The 16,324-nt window shown below is 37.9% G+C and overlaps 1 protein-coding gene across 1 annotated transcript in view; it reads left to right on the forward strand.

Moving 5' to 3' along the window:
• Positions 1 to 16,324, forward strand: part of LOC124863352 (zinc finger protein 385C-like) — a 210,300-nt gene that overhangs the window by 97,143 nt on the left and 96,833 nt on the right. The window contains exon 3 of the mRNA XM_047357699.1: positions 3,024 to 3,113. Within this exon, the coding sequence (XP_047213655.1) occupies positions 3,024 to 3,113 (90 nt within the window). The remainder of the gene's footprint in view (positions 1 to 3,023; positions 3,114 to 16,324) is intronic.

Consider the following 16,324-nt stretch of genomic DNA (forward strand, 5'->3'; position numbering starts at 1 on the left):
TTGTCAGCAGTAAGGCGATTTTACTGCATTTCTATGTCCTGTGTGTGAAAGTGACCCCGTGAAAAAGTGTGAATGCAAGAAACTGAAAGGTAAAATATGTATCCTGTAAGCAGAGATGCACCGATCATTGACTTTCTCTCTGATGCCTGAATTCGTAAAGCTATGACCTGCCATTACTGGTTTGAGTTCATTTCAATTTCTCTTTATACTAGAACTGTCAACATTTAAAATATATATGTGTTATACTTTGGATGTGTAGATTGACAAATTTTACTGCGAAGACAGTCAACTTTTTAACTCATCAATAATTATTAAATCATTAATTTATTCAATTTAGCAATAATGGGGGCATAATGCACCATATCAGAGTCTCTGCTTATATTTCCTGTAGAGTTAGTAGATTTCCAAAAGAATGGCAACATTTCCAAATGCAGCATGTTCCACCACAGATACAACTGTATTCTTCAGAGGGAATCATTTTACAGTTTACAAAACAGAAATTTTTTTTATTTTTGCATACCAGTAAAAAGAAAGCCGTGCGTTGTTGCACTGAAGTGCTCAGCCACAGAGATCCAGTATGTGTGACCGTCGCTGGGTTCAGCTCACTCTGGCTAGCCAGCGATCCTGCTGCTGGTCTGATGAGTTTGGCTCATGACCTCCTTGGAGTTGTGGTGCCATGTTGGTCCCCCGTTTATTGTTCTGTCAACATCTGTTGGGCCCGATAACAGGATTAGACCTGCCCCCTATAGTCCTGCTGAAACTAGCCTGGATTAGCCGACAACCTATCTCTTCATACATGTCTGTGTTTGTATGTGTGTAGATTTAGCAAAAAGTCCATTCTCTTTGTCCTTCTAAATAACCTACACAACATAGAAAGAGGCTGGAAAAAATGCATCTTTCCTATTATCCTAAAGATAATTTTTTCCTTTACCTATTTTACGGTAACCCTCCAAAGAAAGCCGTGGATTCTCACATCATCCTTTCATTTCAAAGAAAAAAAATGCTTATGGTATCCAACCAAATGTAGAACTCTCTCCAGGAGATGGGCATATTATATTCAAAGTCTGCCATTTAAAGAAAACATCTAAGGAGCAAATACAGACACTTAACGACAAGCAGCAAGCTATCCATAGGACTGTGGAATAGAAAGGGCATATTATCCAAAAATCATCTAAGAATAATTGTGTATGTTCAGATTCATCTAAATGCAATAAAGTTCATTTAGGGCATGTAAAAAAGTTGTTGAAGAAGAAAAATAAGTAGAACCTTTTACAAAACCAGTTTGATCACATGATTTCAGTTTCAAGCTGCATTTCATTTACGAAGACAAAAATTATAAAGGAAAGTCCAACAAACAAAGCACAAATATAGAGAGCTGCATTGAGGGCCTTAAAAGAATTGTATAAGATAAAATATTTTGCCAAAAATTTTTATATATCATCATTTTATTTCTTTTGCCACCTAAGTACTGCTATGAATCAGTTCTGGATGTGACTATGGTGTGAATTAAAGTGATAGTTTAGAATTGTATTAAATGGGATTCTGTTAAAATGTCATAAGTAGTTAATGTTTTACGGCTAGCATACAGCTCTTTTGGGATTTTTATTTAGTTTAAATCCAGTTTTGTAGGTCCCAGATGCTGGAGCTAACAGCACACCTGAGAGGGACTAGGACCAAAGAGGACTAATACTATCTTAAAACAACTATAAAGGTGTTTTATGAACATTTAAATCACTGTCGCAATCAAACCGGGTGTTTTTTTACACCGAAGTTAAAGATTGTTTATATTGGAAATATTTTTTTCTGAGTGAAACTTATACTGAGAATCGAACATGTAACACCTTTTCAGACAAAGTAACTGATAGAAAAGCAAATCAGTATAACAAGGAAAACTATTAAAATGATTTAAATAAATGTTTTTTAATGGATTTTTACAATGATTTTCTGTTACGTAGCAACTCTGACCAGAAACACTAGTTTTGTTCTCAGTACATGTTTCACGTGAAAAGATCATAACTGGTGCACTACTTCACACCTCCATTTCACGTATAAGTAATCCTCTTCTTAATAATCCGCTTCTGTGTAAATAACTTATCAGTGCAAACATGACAAGGCTTAGGTTCATAAAATAATGTTCCTGTAATCTGCCATGATATTTTGGAGTTTAAATGGGTTTTAAGGTGGTACAGATTGGTTATTGGTGGCTCCTCCCAAACTAATAGATTCACCTAATATGGATTTATACTGAAGGACAAGATCGAGAGACATATATATGAAAGATAAGATATTAATGTTTCTAAACTTTTAATCAGGTCCTGGCCAAGACGAAAGGGACAAAAGAAAAAAAAGACAAAAAATGATAATAAGAAGAAGCTATTAGTTTTGTTGGAAGGTAAAAAAAAATCTGACTAAACAGCTGATTTGTCTAACCTTTTCAGTATTTTATGTATTTTAGGGGTGTATTTATCAGTGCATGAATATGTATTTATCATTAACTATTACTAATATCTGCAGATTAAGTGTTAAGGACAAAGAACAGTTTCTGTGGTTGAAGATGATTCTAATATGATAAACATAGACAAAAGAAACCTGAACATGCTGATAGAAGATTCAAGGTTGTAGATTCTGTTTGAGGGCATCATGCTTCACAAAACGCAAAGTTGTACAACAATAAGACACATGTTGGGAGCATCCTCAGCGTCTGACTAAGATATAAAAGGCACACATCCATGGTACCAAGATACATTGTACAAATCTCTCTGGACTATGCGACCCATGTCCCCAGCCTCCTCTACATCCCCACGGAGTTCATGCATCCCAGTTCCCACTTCCCATGTATTCCCCCACTGAGAGCATACCTGCCAAAGTGGCCAAGCTCTTGTGACATTCCTGCCAAACTATGCACCTGCTAACACTTGAAGCAGGAATTTACCATTTCTTTTCTATTTTTAAGTGAAAGAGATGTTTTTAAGTCTGTGTGAGAGCAAATTTACTGTGTGATTTCCCATATCTCTGTGTTTCAGTGTCAAACAGAAAGGCTGGAAAGAAATCTGAACTTTACTCCCAGAAGTCAGAACAGAGTGGTGTCTGTGGGAGAGAAACTCAACACACGGGTAAATACAATTGTTGAATCACCTGAATGTTTTTTTTTTTTTTCTTTTGGACTCCAGCTGTGAAATTCGATTTTTTAAGGCAAAATTGAGCAAATCAGTCACAGATAAGAGTAGATCATGCAGCCTATCAGATCTACATTTTCTTTCATAAACACCTTTTTCCCAGCACAGAGAGATAGAATAGATTTTGGAGACAAAATTACAGTGAAAAAGTATGTACAGGTTTCCTATGTTTTTGCTTTTTTGTCAGTCTTAAATGTGTCAAACAAAAATTCATTTAAAAGATAGCCCGAGTGAAAACAAAATACAGTTTTTAAATGTTTTCATTTATTAAGGGAAAAAAACTATCCAAACCAAACTGGCCAGATGTGAAAAAGTAGATGCCCACTAAACATAATAACTATTATTAGACACATCTGCTATCAAGCATTTGAGATACAGTTCAATTCAATTCAGTTTATTTATATAGCGGCAATTCACAACACATGTTGTCTCAAGGCACTTCACAAAGGTCAGGTACATACATTCCAATTAACCCTAATCATTGAACAGTGCAGTCAGATTCAGTTATTTATTCAAATTGGATAAAAAGTTTTTCTATCTAAGGAAACCCAGCAGATTGCATCCAGTCAGTGACTTGCAGCATTCACTCATCCTGGATGAGCATGTAGAGACAGTGGACAGTCAGTGGCGTTGACTTGGCAGCAATCCCTCGTACTGAGGATGCATGTAGAGACAGTGGAGAGGAAAAACTCCCTTTTAACAGAAAGAAACCTCCAGCAGAACCAGGCTCAGTGTGAGCGGCCATATGCCACGACCGACCGGGGGTTTGAGAGAACACAGCAGAGACACAAAGAGAACAAAGAAGCACTGATCCAGGAGTACTTTCTATGGGAAGGAAAAGTAAATGTTAATGGATGTAGCTCCTTTAGTCGTTTCATCTAGAAAGAAAGAACAGATAAACTTTGAATCAGCTGAAGGCTTTTAACTGCATTTTGTGGACATCCTGATAGTAAAGAGTTACAATAGTCCAGCCTTGAAGTAACAAATGCATGGACTAGTTTTTCAGTTAAGCCTAAAGATACTCAGACTTCTGCCAGGTGTAGGTTTAAAATGATCTTTTAATGTTACATGCATGTTTCTTTTGAATGGAGTAAAAGAGTCCAGACTTAAATATGATAGAGAAACTATAAAAGGAGTAAAAGATTAGTGTGATGGCAAAGAGGCCTTCCAACCTCAAAGACTTGGAGTTCACCACCAAAGACGAACAAAATACCAATTTAAAATGTGCAAAAAGCTGGTCAGCAAGTATATTAAGGTTTTTATTGTTGCAATACCAATTGTCGATTTATTAAGAAAGCTAAAAATTATTTTTGATATGCCTTTTTTAAATAAATAATTTTTTTTACTGTAAATACGAGTATTATGAATAATTTGGGGTTTAATTAACTTCCACTAAGTCTCTTACATGGCTGTGGAAGACTTTTAAAGCAACTTTGAAGAGTTGCTCTATTCTGCCTCGAAGATTTTAAAGCATGAAAGTCTATTTATTATTATTTATTTGTTTTCTGTGCCCTGTGATGGACTGGCGACCTATCCAGGGTGTACCCTGCCTCTTGCCCATAGACTGCTGGAGATAGGCACCAGCTTCCCCGTGACCCACTATGGAATAGAAAATGACTGACTGACTGTTTTCTGTGTTTCTTTGAGCCAATAAGAGGTAAATTGCTGGCTCTTTTTGCATCCTTCATGTTTTCACACAGTGAAGTTGTTAATTTGAACACACCTTCCATAAAAATTTGCATAATAAAAACAAATTTGGCAGTGTGGGAGATAACTTTTTCACAAATATTGTTTTGAGTAGATTTAGTCTAATAATACATTAAATCATCACTAGGAATCTTTATTTTGTGTTTATTCTGGTTATCCTGGTCTGATATTATAATTATTTAAATTTGCTTGAAGATCTGAAACATTAAAGTGTCACAAAAAGCAAAAATAAAGAAAATCGCTTTATTATCCAGAAAAAAACAGCCAACATCAAAGTTGTCTCAGTTTTTCAATTATTATCTTTAAAGCAGTACCTTAATAGCCAACCCTATTAGCATGCCTCATCTGACTGAATTAAATTGTGTCAGTCTTTAGGTCAAATTAACAATTCAGCATTAAATTCAGAATAAATTTAATGTTAAGAAATTGCGTAGCAAACTTAACTGTCATGTTGTTGCTATAGGTATGTTCCCTGTTGTGCACATATAATGACTTTTAATTATGTTTAAACTCAGCTATGTGCCTTTCTGTGCAGCAGTTGTTGTGGTAGTGTAGGCTTGCTCAGTAATACATGAGTCTTTATTCAAGTTAATTTACCAAATGTTTCCTGCAAAGTAAGGTAAAATATCAATGTTTAATTTTTATTTAGTCAGTCAGTCATTTTCTACCGCTTATTCCATAGTGGGTCGCGGGGGAGCTGGTGCCTATCTCCAGCAGTCTATGGGCGAGAGGCAGGGTACACCCTGGACAGGTCACCAGTCCATCACAGGGCAACACACATACAACCATGCACACACTCATTCATACACCTAAGGGAAATTTTTAGAGTGACCAGTTAACCTAACAGGCATGTCTTTGGACTGTGGGAGGAAGCCAGAGTACCCGGTGAGAACCCACGCATACACGGGGAGAACATGCAAACTCCATGCAGAAAGACCCCAGGCTGGGAATCGAACCCAGGACCTTCTTACTGCAAGGCAACAGTGCTACCAACTGCGCCACCGTGCAGCCCTAATTTATTTTATTATTTAATTATTTTTATTTAATTAGAAAAATTAAAAGCTGCTTTAAGACCCTCTAACTAGAGATTCAAGGTCTTTATATTGCACCTTTCAGTGAAACTGACATCAGTAGAGCTGGAAAACGTATCGGTACAATCAGCTAAACCAATTATGATAACAGCGCTTCACAAAGATGCCTGCGCCCTGTAATATGAAATTAGAAATTAAACACAGGTTATATCTCCAACAGAAACACACACACTTCCACTGAAACAAAATGAGTGTGTGAAGACAGCCAGACATAATCCTTTTTATTTTTGGTCCCCCTTGAAATGAAAATCTCATTACTTGATTGTTGTTCTTCATAGCTGGTTATTTGGCTATACAAATGTACTGCGTATGTTGCATAATATCCATAATATTGTCATATATCTGCCAAACTGTAGTTGTAGAGCACTCATGCAGACAAATGTCACAAAGTGCTTTACAGAGTTTAAAAACTAAAAAATACATTTACAAAATAAGAAAGAAAGAAAGAAAGAAAGAAAGAAAGAAAGAAAGAAAGAAAGGGATTGCTCCAAAGTCCCCACACAGCCGACTGGGCCTCCCCAGACAGAAATTCCTCCCACCAACTGGCACGATAAACTTAACCTGACTGCACTCTTTCACAACTATGATTGAATTGGAATTTCAATTCATTTCTACATGTAGTTCAATAGCTACACTATGTAAGAGAAATGCCTCAACACTGTGGTCTATAGATTGTTTCAGCTATTTTCTGTGCCTCCCAGTAATGCAAAAAAAAAATGCATTTGGAAGCCACTGTCTAAGCAGCAGATCTTTCCAGTGATAAAATAGAATTATCATCTTTAGGTGATCACATACTGAGAATAACAGATTTGTTTTGCAGTGATGATGATATAATTTAAATAATAATAAGCAATAAGCCCATATCTTTCTGTAATGATTGCTGGGGTTGCTGAAATAGCTAAATCATCAGACCTCTTTTGAGCCCCATGTATTGTTCTACATTTTCCAATATGTAAACTGGAGACCATTTTCTATTTTGTTAACCCTGGTCAAGTAAAAAGAGTAATTAGTGTTTTAACAGTCAAGTATTATAAACTGTTTTAACTCAGTGGCCTGAGATGCAAGTGTTTAAACATTCTTTGGGGCTGACAATATTTAAATGAGATTCGTATGTGTAACTGTTTCAGTGCTAAAAAACACAATTTTATCCTCAAAGAATTTATTAGGTAAGATTCTGTCTGGTGGTGATATATACACCCAAAACTATTTATCATTAAATTAGTAGAATTACTTTTAAGGTATCAAAGCACATTTAAAAACAATCTACGAACTGCTTTAGAAAATGGAAAAAATGTACTGTAAGTATAAATATTTTACTACAAGCTGACACTTAAACATTTCATTACACATGTCCACAGACCGTATGTTTGATATGGCAAGAGGACACCTCTTTGTTCATAATATGCTACAAACTTGTCATCTTAAAAAAAAAAGCATAAAAAAATGACAACATATCTGGAAGAATATGAATGCGTCCCTCTTTGCAAGCTTTTGTTGGCTGTGAGGTCTGTTATGCTTTAGTGTTAAATGTCTGCTTTATGTCCACTCAGAATTTAACATAAATAATGTGGGTTTACAGTGTGTAAAATGTGGAGAAAGACGGAGTTTAAGCCCTGGATGATACATATGCACATAAGTAAACTAGGGTGGGTTTTTACACACCTTTGAGATGTTAAACTCACTGTAATTGTTTTAGTACTTTCTCTTTGATAAAATGTATCAATTATGAATCAAAGTACATTCCACAGCCACTACAGGAGAGCGTTGATGGCTTTGTGAATTGAAGAAAGCAACAGTATCTTTTTCTGTCAATTGCAAAAAAGGAGAGTTGTTGCAAGGGCAGCGTTTCACGCTCTCCACTTCTCGCCCTCGACAGAAGTCGCCTATCTGTCTATTGTCTCACCAAGACGTTGACTCGCTGTCACTCTCTCTATCTCTTATCCCGATGCTTCTGTCTGCCATTCTCCACTGTGCTTCCCGTTTCTTCACAATGTTAGCCTGTTTCTGTCAAACTGTTTCTTCTCGCTGGCCGCTGCTCTGGCTCTGTCTCTTCCTTTCTTTTTATTATATATAAAACCACATCTGTCTCTGTGGGTGCACACACCCCAGGCGTGTTCCTGTTCCCAGGCGTTTTTGATGATGAGTTCCCAAGCGCAAGAACGCACACACATGCACCTAGGTCCATGTCAGCATTTAGGCATGCTTGCAGTTATGTGTGCATACACAGATGGTTTGCAGGTGTAGATGTATTATAGCCCAGTTTGTCTCTTTCAGGCAAGATTCCAGTGTCACTGCTCATTGTGCTGTGTGCTCTTTGGTTTCTTTTTCCATCCTGTATATCAGGATCTGTTCCTGCCAGTGGGCCTTAGATTCCCTCCTAGGATTATGAGTCACAATTTGGATCTCTTTATCTTGGCTATTGTTTTTTTTCTAGAAGGTCAGTTGGCCTGCATCACTGTACTTTCACTGGCTTTATATTTTTTTAACCTGGAATATGATTTAGGGTTATGTTTTTGGCAATAATGATTCAGAAATGCTACAAAAAATCAGCCACCGTTATGCTTTCTGGTATGACTCATACTTGCACTGTAGTGACACAGTTATGCATGCATAAACATTAGATTTGTACATTGGTGCCCACACACTGTTGCTATGTAGTTTTATGTGTGTCTCTTTGTTTATTTGTGTGTGTGTGAGTGTGTTTGTAACGTGGAGGAGGGGTGGTGGATGCAGATTGTGCATGGTCCACTAGACCCCTCCTAGTCAAAATGGAGCTGTCTCAGCTTGTCAGCATTAGACTCGTGTGGCATCCTGATTTACCCCGACACTCAGCCACAGGAAATGATGGGTCATGAAACTGCCCACAGCTCCCCATGTGACCTGGCGTATGGAGTGGAAGGTTGGATTATGATGAGGGGGTGTTTGATGAGACAGAGAAACAAGGAGGCAAAGAGGCAATGCATGCCCACACCAGCATAGTCGGAAAGCACAGACAAAAAGAGGCTTGGTTTTATGCTTATACACAAATTGCAAGAAAATCTGAAGACTCGATGGCACTGGGTGACATTTTATCACCGTGAAGAACCTCAGCCCGTCTGGCCCGTCACATTTAGTCGTCTTTCAGCTCTTTTGTTTCAGCTGCTCTGAAAAGAATAAACTGAGAATGAAATGTGCACAAATACATGAGACTAAGGAATAATTTTTAAACCTTTTTAAAATATAATGTGTACAGTTTAACTCAAACAAACAAATCTGAGAGAGGCAAAAATTTTAAAAAACAAAAAAAGCTGAATAACCTGGTTCCATGAGTGTGCATGATAACTTGATAAAGCGCCTTTTGATTAGGTTTCAACATCCAATTCTTTTGAGTTCACATTTGCCATCATGATTGCGATTGATCTGATGAAATGGAAATTAAATTCAACAGTACTAGTAGGATTTTTATGACTTTTGCTCATTTGCATCGTTTATTAAAAGCACCCTTTGAAGAGAGGTTACAAAGGATCAGAAGAATCTCAGTTTTTAAACGCATCATTCAGGATCAGAGTTAAAAAAAAAAACTCTATAACATTAAATAGATAATCTTGCACAGTGAAGGAATGGGACAACTGTGACATTACAAAAACTAGACATATCTCAAAAAAGTAATGTGAGACTGAAACTGGTATGGAAGGTTGCCAAAAAGCCAACAGCAACACTAAAAGAGTTGCAGGAATTTCCAACAAGTACTGGTTGTGTTCTATGTGACAATCACCTGTTTTCTCAGCATGTCTGTAATGTGGGGTGTAGTTACATATAATAATTCTGTTATTCCAGAGGAAAATCCAGAGCTTGCTAAAATCTCCTAAAATCTTATGGGACATTATGCTGTGATTTCAAGGAATAAATTGGAACCTTTGGGCCGTCAAATAGGGATTTATGTGTACAAAAGCAAACAAAAAAATTATGCAGATCAACCAAAGAACACTACCCCATAGTGGTGGCAGCAAAATGCATTGGGATCACTTTTCCTCAGATGGGACTGAGATTTTTATCAAGGTGGATAAACTTATGATATATATAGGGGTTGGACAATGAAACTGAAACACCTGTCATTTTAGTGTGGGAGGTTTCATGGCAAAAGTGGACCAGCCTGGTAGCCAGTCTTCATTGATTGCACATTGCACCAGTAAGAGCAGAGTGTGAAGGTTCAATTAGTAGGGTAAGAGCACAGTTTTGCTCAAAATATTGAAATGCACACAACATTATCGGTGACATACCAGAGTTCAAATAGGACAAATTGTTGGTGCACGTCTTGCTGGCGCATCTGTGACCAAGACAGCAAGTATTTGTGATGTATCAAGAGCCACGGTATCCAGGGTAATGTCAGCATACCACCAAGAAGGACGAACCACATCCAACAGGATTAACTGTGGACGCAAGAGGAAGCTGTCTGAAAGGAATGTTCGGGTGCTAACCCGGATTGTATCCAAAAAACATAAAACCACGTCTGCCTAAATCACAGCAGAATTAAATGTGCACCTCAACTCTCCTGTTTCCACCAGAACTGTCCGTCGGGAGCTCCACAGGGTCAATATACACGACCGGGCTGCTATAGCCAAACCTTTGGTCACTCATGCCAATGACAAACGTCGGTTTCAATGGTGCAAGGAGCGCAAATCTTGGGCTGTGGACAATGTGAAACATGTATTGTTCTCTGATTAGTCCGCCTTTACTGTTTTCCCCACATCCGGGAGAGTTACGGTGTGGAGAAGCCCCAAAGAAGCGTACCACCCAGACTGTTGCATGCCCAGAGTGAAGCATGGGGGTGGATCAGTGATGGTTTGGGCTGCCATATCATGGCATTCCCTTGGCCCAATACTTGTGCTAGATGGGCGCGTCACTGCCAAGGACTACTGAACCATTCTTGAGGACCATGTGCATCCAATGGTTCAAACATTGTATCCTGAAGGCGGTGCCGTGTATCAGGATGACAATGCACCAATACACACAGCAAGACTGTTGAAAGATTGGTTTGATGAACATGAAAGTGAAGTTGAACATCTCCCATGGCCTGCACAGTCACCAGATCTAAATATTATTGAGCCACTTTGGGGTGTTTTGGAGGAGCGAGTCAGGAAACATTTTCCTCCACCAGTATCACGTAGTGACCTGGCCACTATCCTGCAAGAAGAATGGCTTAAAATCCATCTGACCACTGTGCAGGACTTGTATATGTCATTCCCAAGACGAATTGACGCTGTATTGGACGCAAAAGGAGGCCCTACACCATACTAATAAATTATTGTGGTCTAAAACCAGGTGTTTCAGTTTCATTGTCCAACCCCTGTATATAATATTATAGTTCTACCCAAGTCCATTTGGAGCCAAAAGCTTTAGGTGTCTCCTACAAACAGGGAGATGAGAAGAGATTTTATGTTTTTAGCATCTCTGTGACTGTAAGCATACATCCAAGTCAACAAAAAAAACAAGAAAACTAAAGTTCTGGAAAGTCCTTGCTAGAGTCCAGAACTAAATTCAACACAGAATATATGGGGTTAGCTGTAGAGGGCTGGGGATAAGGGCAGTCCTCATAATCTGATAGGTTGGGAGAGGTAGAGTTGGCAAAATGTTGCTAATTAAAGATATATGATATAGTAAAGATGGTCTCATTCCCTAATGTAACACAGGGTTTTACCATGCAGGCAATTTTTTTGCAGGTCCTCTCACAGGGCTGATGGAGGTTACTGGTTGGGTAGGGCTGTATCTTCAGAGTGGTGTAATGGCACTGGGAGATTCACCAGAACATACTGGGTTTTTCCAAAGCCCAGACCTCACAGAGTTTCACTTTTACAGTTCCTTTTTAACAGATTTTTTCCAGGCCTGCCATCAGGTGCGTCAGGCGCTGTCATATTTTTAGAGAAGAGAAAAACTCCAGTGTTTCCACTAGGTCATGCTCTTTGGATAACTTACATTGGATTATTTTCCACCACTTATAAAGTCCTCCAGACTCCCTCAGGATGGAACCTTAAATCACGACTGAACCACATCTAATAGTGTTGCTGTTTGTCCGTTTTGGGGCTCCTTTTTCATATAATACTCTACAATCTCAATAAAATGGGAAAATGTGTAAAAATTCAAGGGGTATGAATACATCACACATGTTTTTTTAATGAAATGTTTGCCCATCATCTGAATATGAAAATATTCAGATGATCTGACCTACATCATAAGGGTTCTTTGTAACTTTCACTTTAATATAATTTGACCTTTGCTTTGTGTGTGTATTGCCTCTAGCAATATTTATTACATGAAAACCTTTGCTTTCAAGTCTGAATAGCCTTATCTTCACAGTACAAAGCAGCATGCTGCCGCTGCCAATGACTTTATCTGATTTAAAAAGCACACGTGTATTCACTGACTTTATCTTTATATTATTTATTGAGCCAAAAGATGCACGATCTTTCCAGGTGAGTACCAAAGCAGTGTGGAAATATTTTTCTCAAAGCTTAGCCTAAATATATCTACACACTATCTCTTTTTCTTTTTGTATTCATCCACACTCAACCAAAGTGTTATTCACACTATATCTTAACTTGTTCTTCCTCGATTTCACTCATCTTATCTATATACCTTTTTTTTCATTGCATCGGGACTTTACAAACCAACATATCTTTCAGGATTTGCAGACATTTATGGAAATTATCTTCCTTTTCTGCACACTAACTGAAATATTTCAGGTCTTTTATTGTCTTAATACAGATGATTTGGCATACAGCTCATGAAAACCCAAAATTCCTATCTCACAAAATTAGCATATTTCATCCAACCAATAAAAGAAAAGTGTTTTTAATACAAAAAACGTCAACCTTCAAATAATCATGTACAGTTATGCACTCAATACTTGGTCGGGAATCCTTTTGCAGAAATGACTGCTTCAATGCGGCGTGGCATGGAGGCAATCAGCCTGTGGCACTGCTGAGGTCTTATGGAGGCCCAGGATGCTTCGATAGCGGCCTTTAGCTCATCCAGAGTGTTGGGTCTTGAGTCTCTCAACGTTCTCTTCACAATATCCCACAGATTCTCTAAGGGGTTCAGGTCAGGAGAGTTGGCAGGCCAATTGAGCACAGTGATACCATGGTCAGTAAACCATTTACCAGTGGTTTTGGCACTGTGAGCAGGTGCCAGGTCCAGGACACTGGACTTCTGGCATTTTGGCATTTCCTTCTCCCCAGTCTTCCTCCAGACTCTGGCACCTTGATTTCCGAATGACATGCAGAATTTGCTTTCATCCAAAAAAAGTACTTTGGACCACTGAGCAACAGTCCAGTGCTGCTTCTCTGTAGCCCAGGTCAGGCGCTTCTGCCGCTGTTTCTGGTTCAAAAGTGGCTTGACCTGGGGAATGCGGCACCTGTAGCCCATTTCCTGCACACGCCTGTGCACGGTGGCTCTGGATGTTTCTACTCCAGACTCAGTCCACTGCTTCCGCAGGTCCCCCAAGGTCTGGAATCGGCCCTTCTCCACAATCTTCCTCAGGGTCCGGTCACCTCTTCTCGTTGTGCAGCGTTTTCTGCCACACTTTTTCCTTCCCACAGACTTCCCACTTAGGTGCCTTGATACAGCACTCTGGGAACATCCTATTCGTTCAGAAATTTCTTTCTGTGTCTTACCCTCTTGCTTGAGGGTGTCAATAGTGGCCTTCTGGACAGCAGTCAGGTCAGCAGTCTTACCCATGATTGGGGTTTTGAGTGATGAACCAGGCTGGGAGTTTTAAAGGCCTCAGGAATCTTTTGCAGGTGTTTAGAGTTAACTCGTTGATTCAGATGATTAGGTTCATAGCTCGTTTAGAGACCCTTTTAAGGATATGCTAATTTTGTGAGATAGGAATTTTGGGTTTTCATGAGCTGTATGCCAAAATCATCCGTATTAAGACAATAAAAGACCTGAAATATTTCAGTTAGTGTGCAATGAATCTAAAATATATGAATGTTAAATTTTCATCATGACATTATGGAAAATAATGAACTTTATCACAATATGCTAATTTTTTGAGAAGGACCTGTATGTGCTAATGCACAGCCTTAAGTGTCTCAGATGATAATGAGAAACAGACTGATTTATTGCATCTTGTAGTGTTTGTCTGTAATAGTCAGAAGATTATCTTTTATTTAATGTCAACTTAGCTGCTGTCACTTCTTATATTTCAGTTTTTAAGCGATTTAGACTGTACCTTTACTCATTGAGAAATACACAAAAATATGAAATAAACAGCTGTTCAGTTCTGACCTTTACAAATATTCATAAATGTATGCTAAAACAATTTGAACAATGCCTTTGGAAATAAGTAAAAGCCTTGCACTCAGGGGGAGAGTTTCAACAATTCACTGCTTCAGATTAAATAATTTGTTTTATAAAGTGATAATATAAATGAACTTCCATTTATGGGACTTACTTTAATTACAGTTCAGAATGTCAAGGCTTTTATTAAGGAACAAAAGCAGCAGTCCAACATTATTCATCATGTATTGCACAGGGTTAGTCATTGGCCTTAAAAAGCGGGGGAGTTAATGATAGCTCTCCCACACAGAGCAGGGTGTTCAAAATCAATATATTTCAATATTTAACTGTAAATGATTTAGTAATATTTGTCTATATGGACCAACACCTTATGATATGGTAAAATTATACTTTGAGTTTTGGTGTAAAATTCAAAACCACATAATCGCACTGTGTATTATAGTAAACTTAATTACCATCAACCTACCAATAACTTTGCTCTCTCTATTCATATAGAAAAGCAATAAAGAAAAGCAGGGAAGTCATTAAAATCCAAACAGGTTTTTAATTTGAATGTTTTAATATAATTTAATTAAAATCTGCTTGTTATCTCCTCCAAAATAAATCTGAAATAATGATTCTTTGTTTTTCCCCAATGGATACTACTGGTCCATAGTAAATGTATTCATGAATGCTAAGCACAGAGGGGTCGGTGAGAAACTAAGATAAAAATTTATTGAATATGCTTTGAACATACTTAATCAAAATATAAATACATGTATAGAAACTTTCTGTAACTTAGTGCACTAAATTGTGAACAAATGGGTTTTGTATATATATATTTTTTATTATTATATTAAAACAATTCTTGTTCGTTAGCTAATCTACAACAAGTTAATTAAACAAAAAACACTTTTTACATTTCCATTATTTAACATTATTAATTTGGGCGTTTGTATGCAATATTTGTATGTTTGTATGTTATATTATTTTTATATGCCAGTGCATGCTAAAAAAAAACAAGTCTCAATTAGATTATACAGGTTAAATATTTTGTGTTGCAAATAGAACTATGAATCAATTAAACATCACTCACCAGTGTTAGATTGTGTTGGAGGAGATTAGCCTAACTCTATGCCTTCCCCAGGAAAGGCATAGAGTTTTAAACAAGCTGAGGTCGAATGTGTTGAACAAACATTTACAGAGTCCTCTGGCATCCACTGTCCAATCTGTGTTACTGTCCGAACTATGGGACACAGCAAAATGGAGGTTTTGGCCAAAGCAATTGAGCCAAGCGCCAGCCAAGATTTCTTATTGCAGCAACAGTGTTATCACCATTGTCTGCAGTTATGCAGACTAGTTTGTGCTCATTCAGTCTGCTAAAGCAGACTTTAGGTTTTCTCCAAGGGTGTCAGCAGTATGGTTATCTGGGACATATCTGGCCTCTAAACACTTGGAGGGCAGGGTCCAGCCAGCAGTTATGTCATGTATGGTCAAGCTCATATAAGGGGTCATATTTGAACTTACCCACATATACATAGTGACAGAGTAAACTGGGATGTATTCGATCTTCAGTATGTCGTCTTTTGTGCTGTTGTACAGTTGTGGAATTGTCATTTGTGACAGGTATGTCTATAATATTAGGTGTGCAAGAAACCTGTCTTATAGATGTTGCTTTTTCAGTAAAAAAATTAAGAAAGTTGTGGCACAGTGACTGATGCATCGAGGACAGCAAAGGTTGAAGGATTTATAACAGAGTTAATTGAGTTAAATAAATAAGATGGGCAAATAAACTGTCTACTGTCCCTGGACAGAAATGAACAATTTTGCTTTCATTAGTTCTAGAAATGTGGCTTTATTTCTTTTCAGGCCAGGTCGATGTTTTCTTTGGGAAATTCTCTCCACAGAATAGAATCTTGCACGACCTTCTTGCCGCCGTCTTGGCATCACACATGCATTTCTTTAATAGTTATAGTCCTCACAGGACACTGTAGGCCTCCTTTCATCACCCCGGATTTGATTACTGATTGTGTCTTTGCCATTGAGGTTCTCCTTTGGTCCTTTTGAATGATAGTTTATTTGCTTTTGATATCA

This window comes from Girardinichthys multiradiatus, chromosome X (genome assembly GCF_021462225.1).
Source record: "Girardinichthys multiradiatus isolate DD_20200921_A chromosome X, DD_fGirMul_XY1, whole genome shotgun sequence".
Lineage (NCBI taxonomy): Eukaryota > Metazoa > Chordata > Actinopteri > Cyprinodontiformes > Goodeidae > Girardinichthys > Girardinichthys multiradiatus.